Source organism: Strix uralensis, chromosome 9, assembly GCF_047716275.1.
Source record: "Strix uralensis isolate ZFMK-TIS-50842 chromosome 9, bStrUra1, whole genome shotgun sequence".
Taxonomy (NCBI): Eukaryota; Metazoa; Chordata; class Aves; order Strigiformes; family Strigidae; genus Strix; species Strix uralensis.
The window spans coordinates 9631105-9643022 of NC_133980.1; the positions used below are offsets into that span (position 1 = coordinate 9631105).

Here is an 11918-nt window from a genome sequence, read left to right on the forward strand (position 1 = left end):
TTTGTCCTTGGTAACCTCAGTCTCGGTGTAGGAAAGCTGCTGAAGGCGCTGTTAATTTGTCTCTACCCAGCTTCTGCTTAAGTACTTTCCCTCAGTAAATTCTCTTGATACTCACTGGGACAAGAATATAATCTGTTGCTTAATAATATAGAGAAAACCCTCTTCTTTGTTGGGTTATGTGGCTAAAATTTGACCTATGGTTGGTTACTTAATAAATCAAAACTGAGGTCATTAAGCATATGCCTAAACATTTTAATGAGCTAAGAGCAAAAAGTAGAATCTAGCTTTTGTATTATTGTATGTGCTTTCAGTATAAAATTATGTTTTTCTTTCAGCCTGTCTTACTTAGCCCGTCTCTTTAACAGAAGCAATTATAAGTGCCCCATGCTGAAACTGCTGAAGAATTTACTTATTTATTTTATCATCAGAAATAGTTCATGGTAAACTTTGCAATTGCAGATGATAGTGACAAAAAACCCCAGCGACGCAATCGTAGCCGCAGGCGTCGCTTCAGGGGTCAGGCAGAAGATAGACAGCCAGGTAATTCGAGTGGAGCTGTGGGTAATCTCAGGTCAAAAGCATGAGAGAATGTTGTGTCTGCTGTTTTACATATAGCTGCATAATATAAAAAGGTTACTCAATAACTAATAAGACTACTAGATAAAGATGAAAGACATTTCTTCTACTAGGAGAACTTATAAAAGTTCTTAATCTGCCTAATGTAACTAATTTATAATGTCTAACTTCTCGCTTGGACATACGAGTTATGCTTCTGATCCAGGTGTCATTGAAGTCAATAGCCAAACCGCTGTTGAGTTCAGTGGCCCGGGATCAAGACAAACATGAAGGTTCATGGTCTGCACTCACTTGCATCTGTGCGCTTGCACGGGATGTGACACGGCCTTTTCAGCGCGGGCTGCGCAGCAGCGTTGGAGTGGCAGGATGCGGGTGCCCTGGCAGAGCTCCGTGAGGGAGCTCACGCGGGATCTGCCAGTCCCGCGCTTGTATCGAACTGCTGCTGTCGGTCCTCGGCTTTTGTGAATATTTGTAAGTCATCCACAAATTGAGGGTGGGGAGGAGGAGGAATTTAAATGAAATTGCATGTTTCCAATTTTTTTGTTGTTGTGGCTTGTTGCATTTCTTTTGTGTGTACTAACACTTGAAATGTTAAAGGTGAACTAGTTAATTTTCAATATAATGCCCTATTTAGAAAATGCTTGTACATAAAGGTAGTAACAGAAGGTCTTCTAGATTGACAGGTTCAAAATTTCACCCATATTTTTCTTCCTTAGATCTGTGGTGCTCATACATTTGATTAAGAAAACAGTTGTTGAATTATACTAACTAAAACTTGGGGGAAGAAAAAAAACCCTAACACCCCACCCCCTCTAAAAAAAAAAAACCAAACCCCCAGAGTAACCCATTACTTCTCAACATTCTAGTTTTGTAACAGCGATAGAAGTTATAAAGGGGTGGAAAAAGTAAAAATGGATTTCAGTGTTTGCTTCTAAGAAACTGATTTCGGCCAGCAACATAGAGATGCTAGTCATCTCCTACAAAAGCTGTGGTATTTCTCTTTTAAATCTAAGTATTCTAAGAACAAAACAAGATTTCGCTTTTTTTTTTCTGTTGATGTCCTTGTTCAACATACCATTTTCAGTTTGCATAATAAATATTTCTAAATACAACAGTAAGAGCATTGGTAGTTAGTTATACTGTCTTTGTGGAAAATGCTCCAATAATTTAATCTCTTCATAAACACTTAGTAAGTGTATAGTGAGTGAAATTAAAACATAAGGAACTTCCCCCCCCCCCCCCCCCCCCCAAATGCTAACAATGTACTTCAGTCATTTAGTTGTATTATTTGAGCTACATTGCTACATGTTCTGGGTTCCTATTACATGTATGAATGTTAAGAATCGGTGTCTTACACTGTGTGCATAAAGCATGCTTCATCTTTACATTAGAAGAGTTGGTACAGAACCTCATTTTAAAGAAATAATTCTCCTTGTGCAGAAACTCACTTGGTCTTGACAATTAGGCAAGGACCCAGCTGTAAGGAGTCCAGTTACTGTAACAGAAAATTTGTGTGTTGTACTTTCTATTCTGATTTAGGTTTCATGCACAGTCATTCTTAAATACAGAAAAATAGTTCACCTGAATGCATGATATACTAAATATAATTTGACCGTACTGTTCAATAGATAATGCTTGCCAACTCTAATGTGCTTTAGCTCATCAAAGATGCAAGTGTATATTTAAATTTATAGTACTATGTATTCTAAAGATAGAATTGACTCTCAGTTGGTGTGGTTACAAGAGGGCAGGATAAGACAAAGCCAGGCTACAAGAACATGTGCTGAGGTGGTAAGAAGAAAAGAGGTCAGAAAACCCCTGGCCAGCATCCAGTAAGTGTAGCCCCAACAGTGCAAACACGGCTGTCCTGCCTTTGAGCACGGGCTCGCCCCTACCGAGCCACCTCGAGTGTCTGTACACACACCACGACTAATCCACCCGCCCACAAGCCAGAGTTAACTCTGTGGATTGCATTTTGAATACCAGGAGCAGGGTGAGTTCTCTGGCCAGTTGCTTCATGAAGTAACAGAGATTTGAATGCCGCTTTATCGTAAGTTATACCATACTCTGAACCTCCCCAAATCTTTTCGTATTTTAATTTACTTCCATTTTATTTGTGTGAAATTCTTTACTACTCAAGACAGTAAAACCCCAATGACAGAGTCTGTACTGTGAAGAGCCTGCAGTCTGATCTCTTCAAACCCAGTACAGAAAGTCCTTACTTTCTGTAAAATTTACAATTGGAACAAAATTACTATTTTATTTAAGATTCCACCTTCAGATCATCACGTTACCATTTTAGTGACAACTGTATTTAACAGAAACAAATTGATCCTTGCTATGTAGTTGATACCTGTAAGTGTGAAGGCCTTTTGTGAGATGTCTCCCAGTTATAGCATAACTTGTACAAAAGACATATGAAGCTTAATGCTAAATTAGACTTCTGATAAGAGCATCACTGTAATCTTTTTCCTTGAACAGTAACAGTAGCTGATTATATATCACGAGCTGAATCTCAAAGTAGACAGAGAAACCCTCCAAAGGAGACACTAGCCAAAACCAAGAAAGAAACGGTAAGAATATTTTTTTTAATGTATGTTTCCTTTTTTCTCTTTGCTTGCAGGAAAATAGCAAAGGAATGCTTCATTTAGATCACCCTCGTTTGACTACAAATGTGGTTGACTTAAGAATAAATGGAAAGCAAAAATGGCCCAGAGTAAACAGAACTGACTTGTACACTGTCACTGCAGACTTCAGTGACTGGTGTAAAGCTCAAATTAACTCTTTACACATTTTAAAATATTACACTTACTAATGTAGCATTACATAGTAAAATGTGAGAATTACCCATGGATGAGTCTTGAGAACTAATCCTTAAAACAATTTATAGAGGATACTAGGTTGCATGTTTAGTGACCTTGTACAAACTATTTTAGAAAGAATTAATGTTAACAAAGGTTGTGGATTTGAGATCTGTTCTCCTTAAAGGATCAGAGTGGCATTACATCATACATAATAATATTCAGAACTTCATAAAGCCAAATTCCTTTACTTCTAAGGTAACATTGAGCTTACCACTGCAAGTTATGTCTGAGTTCAGCAAAATAAGAAAGGATCTGTTGGTGTATGATTAACAAAATCTAATCTTACTATAGGCTTTGAAAGGGGTATAAAACTCAACTTTTCAGTTAACTACTTCATTGGCTTAGACAAATTGAAATTGTGAAGTGAAACATTGCGGGTGTGCTGGGGGTGTGCTGTCTCGGGGTTACCTTGGCATGAGTTCCTTGGAAATGTCTGATACTAAAGTACCCTGTAAATGACAAAGTCATAGGATCCTGTAACTGATGGGCTGCTAGCACACACAGACCAGAGGTGTTTCCTATTGCATAGCTGCTGTGTGAGCCAGAGAGAAACTTAGATTCACGCTCCATATTTTTATGGAATTTTTAATATTGTCCTGGTTTTGTTTTTGCAAGGCAAAAGATGCGATTGATGAAAACAGCCCTTCCGAAAAGGCAGTGAATGGTCCTGCTACAACTTCTGGGGATGAGCCTTCTAAACTACAGCACAGTCCTGATGAAAAGAAAGTTACTGTTCAAGAGGATGGAAATAATCAGGAAGAAGCAGTGCTGAATGGTGTTTCATAAACTGAAGTTCCTAGTTTACAGTTCTTTTACATTACATTTAAAATAGTGCTTGTATAAGCTTGCCAAAGATAGAATATGGATCGCCAGTCTTGACACCGCACTTTCAGTTCCTCCATTTTGGAATACAGAAAGGGGAGGGATCCTGAAGAAATCATATGTTAAACATACTTTGACACCTACTGTGTTATAAATATATCATCAGATGTGCCTTGAGATAGTATATGTAACATTTAAATAAACAAAATTGCTGGCTATAGGAAATGTTATTTTGTTTTCAAAATATGGCAAAGATGTGAGGGGGATCCCTAACATAATACTCTTTATGAAAGCATTAGCTGCTTTTGTTACATTTTTAATAATATGCAACCACTTCTTCACCTGAGGAATACTAGAAAGAAATGCAGTCTAAAATATTTTGCACTGAAATGTAATTTCTCCATTAGTTTAGTCTGGAAACTGGTCTGTTTTAATACATGTTTTTTAAATGCTGTATGTAGAGGAAAAATCTGCAGACCACTGGAATACATTTGTTAAATTCTCATAATCTGCAGGGATACTGGGTGACATTGGCAGTGACTGTTCTACATTGAGGCTTTGTTTGGTTTATTTATTAAACTGTACAGTATTTAAAAATCAAACATAGCTTTAGTTAACACTAAGCTGAATTAGTCATGTCCATTAAGACATAACCTGAACTACTGAAAAGATCAATTTCCAGAAAGTTTATTCTGTATAAACTACATATGTTAGTCCTTAGTAGAGTATTTTTATTTTTGTTTTGGTTGTTTGATGTGCAATATGTTTTTTTTGTATGCTGGTAGTAAAAGAAAATAAACTTTGATCTTCCATCTGTTGACTGTTTCTATCAGAAATTTAAATTACTATTGACTTTAAGGCTTTCAAGCTGTTAACACTAACAATTGAAACTTGGGAGGCAGCTTGAACCTTTAACTCTTTTATTCATAAGAGTTTCCTAACATGCTAATTTTCCATTCTTTTAAGGAGATGATGTAAAACATCAGTTAACAAGTCTAAAAACAGACTTATCTTGGAGAATCACATAACTTGACTAACATATATAGGAATTAATGCAGATGTTTTTGATGAAGTTAGAAGTGTGACACACTAACCCATCTTTTCAGGCACATGAGCAAGAGCAATGAAGCAGAACAGACAGGTGTGGATAAACATCAGCGTAGCAAGGAGATGTTGGGAGAAGTCAGAGCAAACTGGTAGTGCTGAAGTTGTGTGGACTTGAAAAAAAAAATTGTCTTGCATAATTTCATCAGGAATAAGGACAGAAGTATTTGGAACCACCTGTGACTCCAGCTGCTGTACCCAGTACAGCTACAGAAGACTTGTACCAACTGGATTTGGGTATGTATTTCATTTAAGGAGAGGTGCAGTTTTTAATATGACTTAAGCGTTGACACTCATTGACAGTGTTCCCTCCTGGAGAACACACACGGTTAAATTTTTGAAACTGAAGTGTGTGCAAACATCTCAACAGTGCAGGCAGCCCCCTGAGTAGAGAAAATTTGAAAAATGGAAGAAAAAAGCTGTGTTTAAAGAGTCAGTAGTATTTGGCAGGGAAAAACTTAAGTACAGTAACATTCTTAATATGGCTTGAAATGTGCACTCTGGAACTGCTGCATGGCGGTGTTCCAGCTGTTTTTTTCACCTCACTAAATGCTGTAGTAAAGCAACATTCTTCCCCTCTACAGGTTTTTAAGTTTTCCACTTCATGCTTGTGTTACTGATTTGATTTCTCCTCTGAAGGCAGGGAACTCTCCGTGCTGTTGTTCTGGTGATCCTTACTAAGTGTCCTAGAACCAGCCTGCAGCCACGCTGCGACACCGCAGCTGAGGCTCCTGCCAGGACTGCTCTGACAGAGAGGGTTGGTGGTTCTGGAGAAACAAAAGCTCTGAACTCCACTCTATCCACAAACAGATGGCTGTTAACTCATCTGCTGTACAGCAGCTCTGCTGTAGTTGCAGGAGGTCTGGCAAGATTCTTGGGAGTACAACAGAACTCTTTGGCCCCAGTTCAGCTACTTACCAGGAGAGCTCCTGGGGTACGTCAGGCTCCATGCAGCACGGTAAATCCAGCTCGGGAATCTTTAATGCTCTATGTAAAGAGTTCCTGTTTCCTAATCACTATAAATGCAAACCTTATGTGAGTACTGACTTTGTAGTGGAAGATAATGTATAAAAACTACAGTACTTATTTGGAGTTTACTTACTTATTTGGAGTTTATTAAATGCTATAAAATCCATTAAAACATAAAGTTGCTAAAAAATCTGAGCCATGCCAGACCCATCAGTAACACTTAAGCAGCTCAAACAAGGTTGTTTTTCATAAGGCAAAGACAACCGACTACATTTTTCTATACTTTATTTCTTTAGTCAGACAACTACACACCTGTCCCCATTCTTCACATCAAATAAATCCTCTTGATTCCACCCCCTCCCCAAAGGGGTTCATCATGCTAACTTTGGCATATGAAAGAACAGCAGCATGAACTTTAAACATAGCTATGTTTAAACAAAAATTGGGTAACAGCATGTAAGTGTACCTGTATCTGGTAACATGCATTGGCCAAACCAAGTTACTACTCTTACACTGAAAATATTTGAGTGGTAGATTTTGCTGCTTAATAAAGAACAGCTATGAAAAAAAAGCCATTAAGCCTTCCTCCCTCTCACATTTCCCCAAAAAGTGATTAAGTAGTGAGTGGGGAGGGAAGTACCTCCCTGGATTTTTATTTCCAGCTTCATTTATATTGTCAAAGACTGACTTAAGCCATTTATCAAAAATAATAATTTGCAGGGACAAACCCTCTGATTCTCTCCCATTCATTTTTTAGCTTGATCTTCCAGTAAATCTTTAGCTTCATTGATTTTGGCTGCTACATAGGGAGAGCCACCTAGAAGAAAGATAACCTCACGTCACATCAGATGAAGGAAGTATTTTCTTTCTGTGTTGTTATAATGCCATAGTACACAGGGAAAAAAAAAAAGAATATGGTCTGAAAGTTATTCGGGTTAAAGAACAAACTGCATTATGACTGAAGCCATGTAAGTTTACACATACAGTCACTGCAGTAGCTAAATGTGCAGACAGCTCATTCCTATTAGGTTGCTTTTAGTTTACTGGAGTGGGTTTTTTCTCTGGTCATAAATGAATTGGTCACTAATGACGTAGCATAAGGTTTGTTGTGAATACAGAAGCATTAAACTAAGAATCTCCAGATAAACCTTTCCCCCCAGTTCAAGGCCAGCATAGGAACTGCTGCTGCACCAGTAGACTAACTCAGTTTTTAAACATGACATACAAATGACTTGCGAAGATACTGAAACAGAATCCACAGCACGAATCCACTGAGATTGTAACTGACCATGAGGTGCAAAGATCTGTAGCATGTATTTGTAGCAATTATACCATTTACTAGCACTAGAATGACTCTATTTACTTGAAGCTTAATTTAACTTCAGTCATGTAAAACATGAAATGCTCCCAGCAGTGTTTGGATAGCTATTTCTAGGTTCTGCATATATTCATTAAAGTTAATGTTGAAGTTAACTTCCGCTAGGTATTATCTAGGAAAGGCATATCCCAAGGATTATTTTGGATTTTGGTACATTAAAGTAATGAAGTTCAACAGTCACTTTAAAGGCAGCCATTTTACCTTTTAAGTGAGGATTAAAAAGTTAAATGCCAAGCACTAACACATTATTCTCACTGAAGTAAACAGAATAGAACAGGTATAGATGCCTCAAGTTAATTAAGTTAAAGCATAACAAGATTCTGAGCCTTCAGAGTACCAAAACCAAATATTTCATAGTTTAGTGTCTTCAACAGATGCAGAAGGCTCAATACTTGCTATTCATGGTGAACTGCCAACGCATTCAAATCAGCTCAAACTCACAAGCGCACAAATATACTCTGGGCTTTCATCTAAAATTAAGTCTCATTTTAACTAATCACATTTCCATCTGATACACACAGAAGATAGAGCAAGTAACAAGCTGACCTGCTGAATCTGTCTACTTTAGAGCATTCAAACACAAAAATATGCTGCAAAACCCTCAGGATTAAGGCACCCTAAAATTTTTTTCCCCCGAGTTTTCTGGGTTTTTTTTTTAGTAGCTGAGGTAGTCATATGACAGTCACTTCATCCCTACACAGTTCTATTAATCTGTGTTAAAAACATGTATTAATTAATCAATGTGACTTAATTTACTTACCTTTATCTGGATGATTCAGAAGCATGATCCGTCTATGAGCTTCTCTAATTTTACTTCTGTTGGCTGTAGGGCTTTAAAAGAGAGAAAAGCTGACTTAAGGGAACCTCCTAAAATCCCCCAGATTTTTAAAAGATGTCTCAGAACAAGCTAGAACTCCATCTTATCCATAAACTCTTTGGCTTACATGTATGTTTTTTTCTTTTCCTGTTATTGGTATGTAGCATTTAAGTCCTGGAGAGGGTTTCCAAGGTTTTTCCAACACTGTATGTGGAAGAAGACATGCTATAGCAGTCTAATATGGTGGGGGTCATTCACACAGTTGAAAAAAACTGAATTATGTTGCAACATTTTTATTGGGACAACTTCCTAAAGGCCAGAGGGAAAAAAATGAAATTTGCTCTTGATCTATTTAAAAAACAAACAACAGTTTGTATAAACTTCACAGTTGGAAGTTGCCTTCAAGCAGAAATGGTTCTTATTCTGTATCTTATTAGATAAATTTGTGTATTTGGTCTGAAGTCTTCTTAGCTTTTGGCAGGGATAGCTACCATACTCATATCTAAGATATTCTGGAATAAGTGATGAATTTACTCCACATGCAGGAAGGGGTTTGCAGCACCTTCACACTGCATCTACCTGAAATTCACCAGCAGTGACAGGAACCACAAGGAAACAGCACAACCAGGTTCCCCACACCAAGTGAACCCCAAGGCTTCCTGAAAATGGCATCTTTACCTGGACCTGTACGTGGCTTTTGAATGTGGTAGGGATTTGCAGATGTATGGAAGTCCAACTAGAGTTACCTTTAAGCAAGCTAACATGCAGCAAAGAATCCAAAGTAAGTATGGAAAATCCTGAAAGGCCACTCCCTATTTCCTGACTTGGCAGTAACATTCCCAGGGGAAGCTGGGCACAGGACAGTCTCAAGCATTGAGAATGATGTCCTTTTCAAACCAGGCCAGCAGCTAGGTAACATCGTAGCCTCCTTTTTACCTTTCATTTCTAATAAATCTCCTTTTACCTGACTCCTAGTATTAAAGCTGCTTCTCGTTTAGTCATTTTGGGTTCAAATCCACCTCTGTAATAACCACTGAAGGCCTGAAAGAGAAAACATGTGGTTTAAAAAAATATTAATTTTTAATGTTATTAGTTAGAACAACTCATTATTGCTTTAGTAGCTGCTGAGCTTTTAGTCTGTAAGAATACTGTGAAGCTTCTTTTGTGCTTGTAATAACAAATTCAGTGGGAGTATCATTATTTAAATGAGTACTTAACTTGCCAAAACAAGGCCTCTAATAGTCAACAAACACCAGAATTGCTGAGCTTAATTCTGTTATTACTGACAAAATTATATTTAGTACTGTAAGAAAATACAGAAATGCTATACGGAGACAATAGTCTGTAGTTATTTCACCAAGTAAACTTTAAAATAAAAAGATGCCACTGATAAAAACTTACAGGTTTTGGTAGATTCTGAAGTGCTTGTTTTACTTGTGGCTCCATTTGCTTCATAGCTTTTAGTGCATAGCGACCTTTAAGAAATCAGTGTTGAACAAGGCTAAGTATGAAGTTTCATAAAGATTTAGCAACTCAGTGCAACTAGTAACTTGTGGAATTAGCTTTTTGGGGACATAAAAAAGCAAGAACTTTGTTCTTTTGTTTAATTACAGCCATGTTTCTCAATACAGGCTCTCCAAGAGTGTCCTCTATCAGCTATGAAACCACTTTAAAATTCATCAGTACTGAAGCAGGCAATGAGAGGTACAACTGGGTGTTCAGTGTTCTCCCATCATCTACAAACCTGCAAATCCAGCTGCCGCTATGGTCAGGCCAACCGCCACCATTGTACTGGCCTACACAGGAAAGACATAAAGTATTTGTTTACCAAAGGAAAAATAAAAAACCCAACCGGCGATCTCTACAGCGGGTCAGACAAGTATGTATGTTGAGAACAGCATGACTAGGGGAAAAGCGGTCGGAATACGATTTTTACTTCGGCTACGCCGCTCCGAGGGACCGCAGGGGCTCAGCGGGAGCAGCGCGGCCGCTGCTGGCGGCGGGGCTGGGGCTCAGGCGCGGCCGGCACAGGCGGGAACCCGCCGGCTGTGGGGGCCGAGGGGAACCCAGCTCGGCAGCCCCGCTCTAACCCCGGAGGCACCGGGGCCGAGGCCTGTGCGGGGCAGCGCCCTCCCCGCGCGGCCCAGGGCACCGGACCCCGCGGCTCCACGGCCGGGCCGAGGGCGAGCCGGGCTCCGCGGCCCGGGGACGGGCTTGGGAGCTGCCGCCCGAGACATCAGCGGCCGCCGGCTCCTACGGCGAGACCCGCCGGGCCCAAGCCCCCGAGCGCACTCACCATGGCCACCCCGGCCCCCGCCCGGCCCCGCGCCCTGGCGATCGCCGGGCCGAGCTCGCGGCGGGCCCTGGCTCGCCGTACGGCACCGCGCCGGCCGCAAAGCCCCCACCGGCTGTCGTAAAGAGGCGCGGGGCGGGGAGGGAAGGCGCTGCGGACACCGCCCCGGGGCAGGCGGGGACGGGATGGGGGCAGAGCCCGGCGGGGCCGGGGCGGGCAGAGCGGGCAGGGGCGGGCAGGCCGGCCGGGCGACCTGGCTGCGCGGGGCGGGGCGCGGCGGGAGCAGCTCGGTGGGCGCGGGGTGCGCGCGGCGCGGGGGCCTTGCCCTGAGGGGAGGAAGCGCCGCGGCCGCGGCCGCGGCCTGGGGGAGGCTGGAGGGGCCGGTCCCGCGGGGTGCCCGGTCAGCCCGGCCCGGGGCGGCGCGGAGGGGCGGGGGCGAACGCGGGAAGAGGCTCTGCTGTGACCGCGGACAGCAGCCGCCGCGGGGGGAGCAGCGTGGCGGCGTTGTGGAAACGATAGTGCGGATCTTCCTATTCTTGATGTAAATGAGCAATTTTGTTCCTGATCTAGAGGCTTCTCGCGCACCAGATCCCTTTTTTAGAAAGAGTCGTTTTTCTTCCATTTTTCTTGTATTTTATTCTAGTAATTGCTCCCCCTCTCTGACCGTCCCATTTTTCTGAGAGCTCTGCTCCTCCCGCCTCCTTTCGGTCCCTGCCGCGTTACCACCCGACCCTGAACATGTCGGCGCGGAGGGGGCCTTCCCCGCTGTGCTGCAGCGCCGGCCTGACCGCGCCGGCCGCCCTGAGGGGGGGCATGTCAGGCACCGGCACCAGATGGATGAGCCCATTTATCTGGTTGCTGAAAATTACTACGAAACGAGGGAGAATTAACAGGCCTGGCACTTGTGTTTGAATATTATTAATAACAGAATGACGTCTGTTAATACAGTGTTGTGTGCAGCACAGTCGAGTGTCCATCTGTTTGTCTGTAGTTCTAGTCTGAAGCCACAGTTTTGGAAGCTGAACAGCGCAGCAGTGAGACCTTGCCAGCCTTTAGCCCTAAGGTACTACTTCAGAATGGTCACAACGCAAGGCT

The 11918-nt window shown here is 41.6% G+C and overlaps 2 protein-coding genes and 1 long non-coding RNA gene across 9 annotated transcripts in view; 2 read left to right on the forward strand and 1 right to left on the reverse strand.

Annotated features, from left to right (window-relative positions):
- The window catches only part of FXR1 (FMR1 autosomal homolog 1), a 37548-nt gene extending 32474 nt beyond the window's left edge, over window positions 1-5074 (forward strand). For 5 of the 7 annotated variants that reach the window (XM_074878562.1, XM_074878563.1, XM_074878566.1 and 2 more), the window contains 3 exons: window positions 460-540; window positions 3058-3149; window positions 4056-5074. In XM_074878562.1, the coding sequence (XP_074734663.1) occupies window positions 460-540; window positions 3058-3149; window positions 4056-4226 (344 nt within the window). In that variant the 3' untranslated portion in view covers window positions 4227-5074. Of the gene's footprint in view, window positions 1-335; window positions 3150-4055 lie in introns of those variants that run through there. The other 2 variants (XM_074878565.1, XM_074878567.1) reach the window with 2 other exon arrangements.
- Window positions 5075-5619: 545 nt separating this feature from the next.
- LOC141947443 (uncharacterized) lies at window positions 5620-10268 on the forward strand. Its single transcript, XR_012630121.1, has 3 exons — window positions 5620-6324; window positions 9076-9311; window positions 10162-10268. It is a non-coding gene; the product is annotated as an uncharacterized LOC141947443 (long non-coding RNA).
- Window positions 6604-10945, reverse strand: DNAJC19 (DnaJ heat shock protein family (Hsp40) member C19). Its single transcript, XM_074878574.1, has 6 exons — window positions 10827-10945; window positions 10275-10326; window positions 9932-10005; window positions 9495-9571; window positions 8474-8544; window positions 6604-7152 (listed from the first exon to the last, which is right to left on the reverse strand). Exons 1-6 carry the CDS (start codon window positions 10827-10829, stop codon window positions 7082-7084), a joined length of 348 nt encoding a protein of 115 aa, XP_074734675.1. The 5' UTR covers window positions 10830-10945; the 3' UTR covers window positions 6604-7081.
- Between the last annotated feature and the right edge of the window lie 973 nt (window positions 10946-11918).

Coding starts and splice junctions, on each gene's coding strand:
- DNAJC19 (XM_074878574.1), bottom strand. Junction 10,006..10,274: donor AGCGGCAGCTGGATTTGCAG/GTTTGTAGATGA, acceptor GATTTCTTAAAG/GTCGCTATGCACTAAAAGCT. Junction 8,545..9,494: donor GCTTTAATACTAGGAGTCAG/GTAAAAGGAGAT, acceptor TCTCTTTTAAAG/CCCTACAGCCAACAGAAGTA.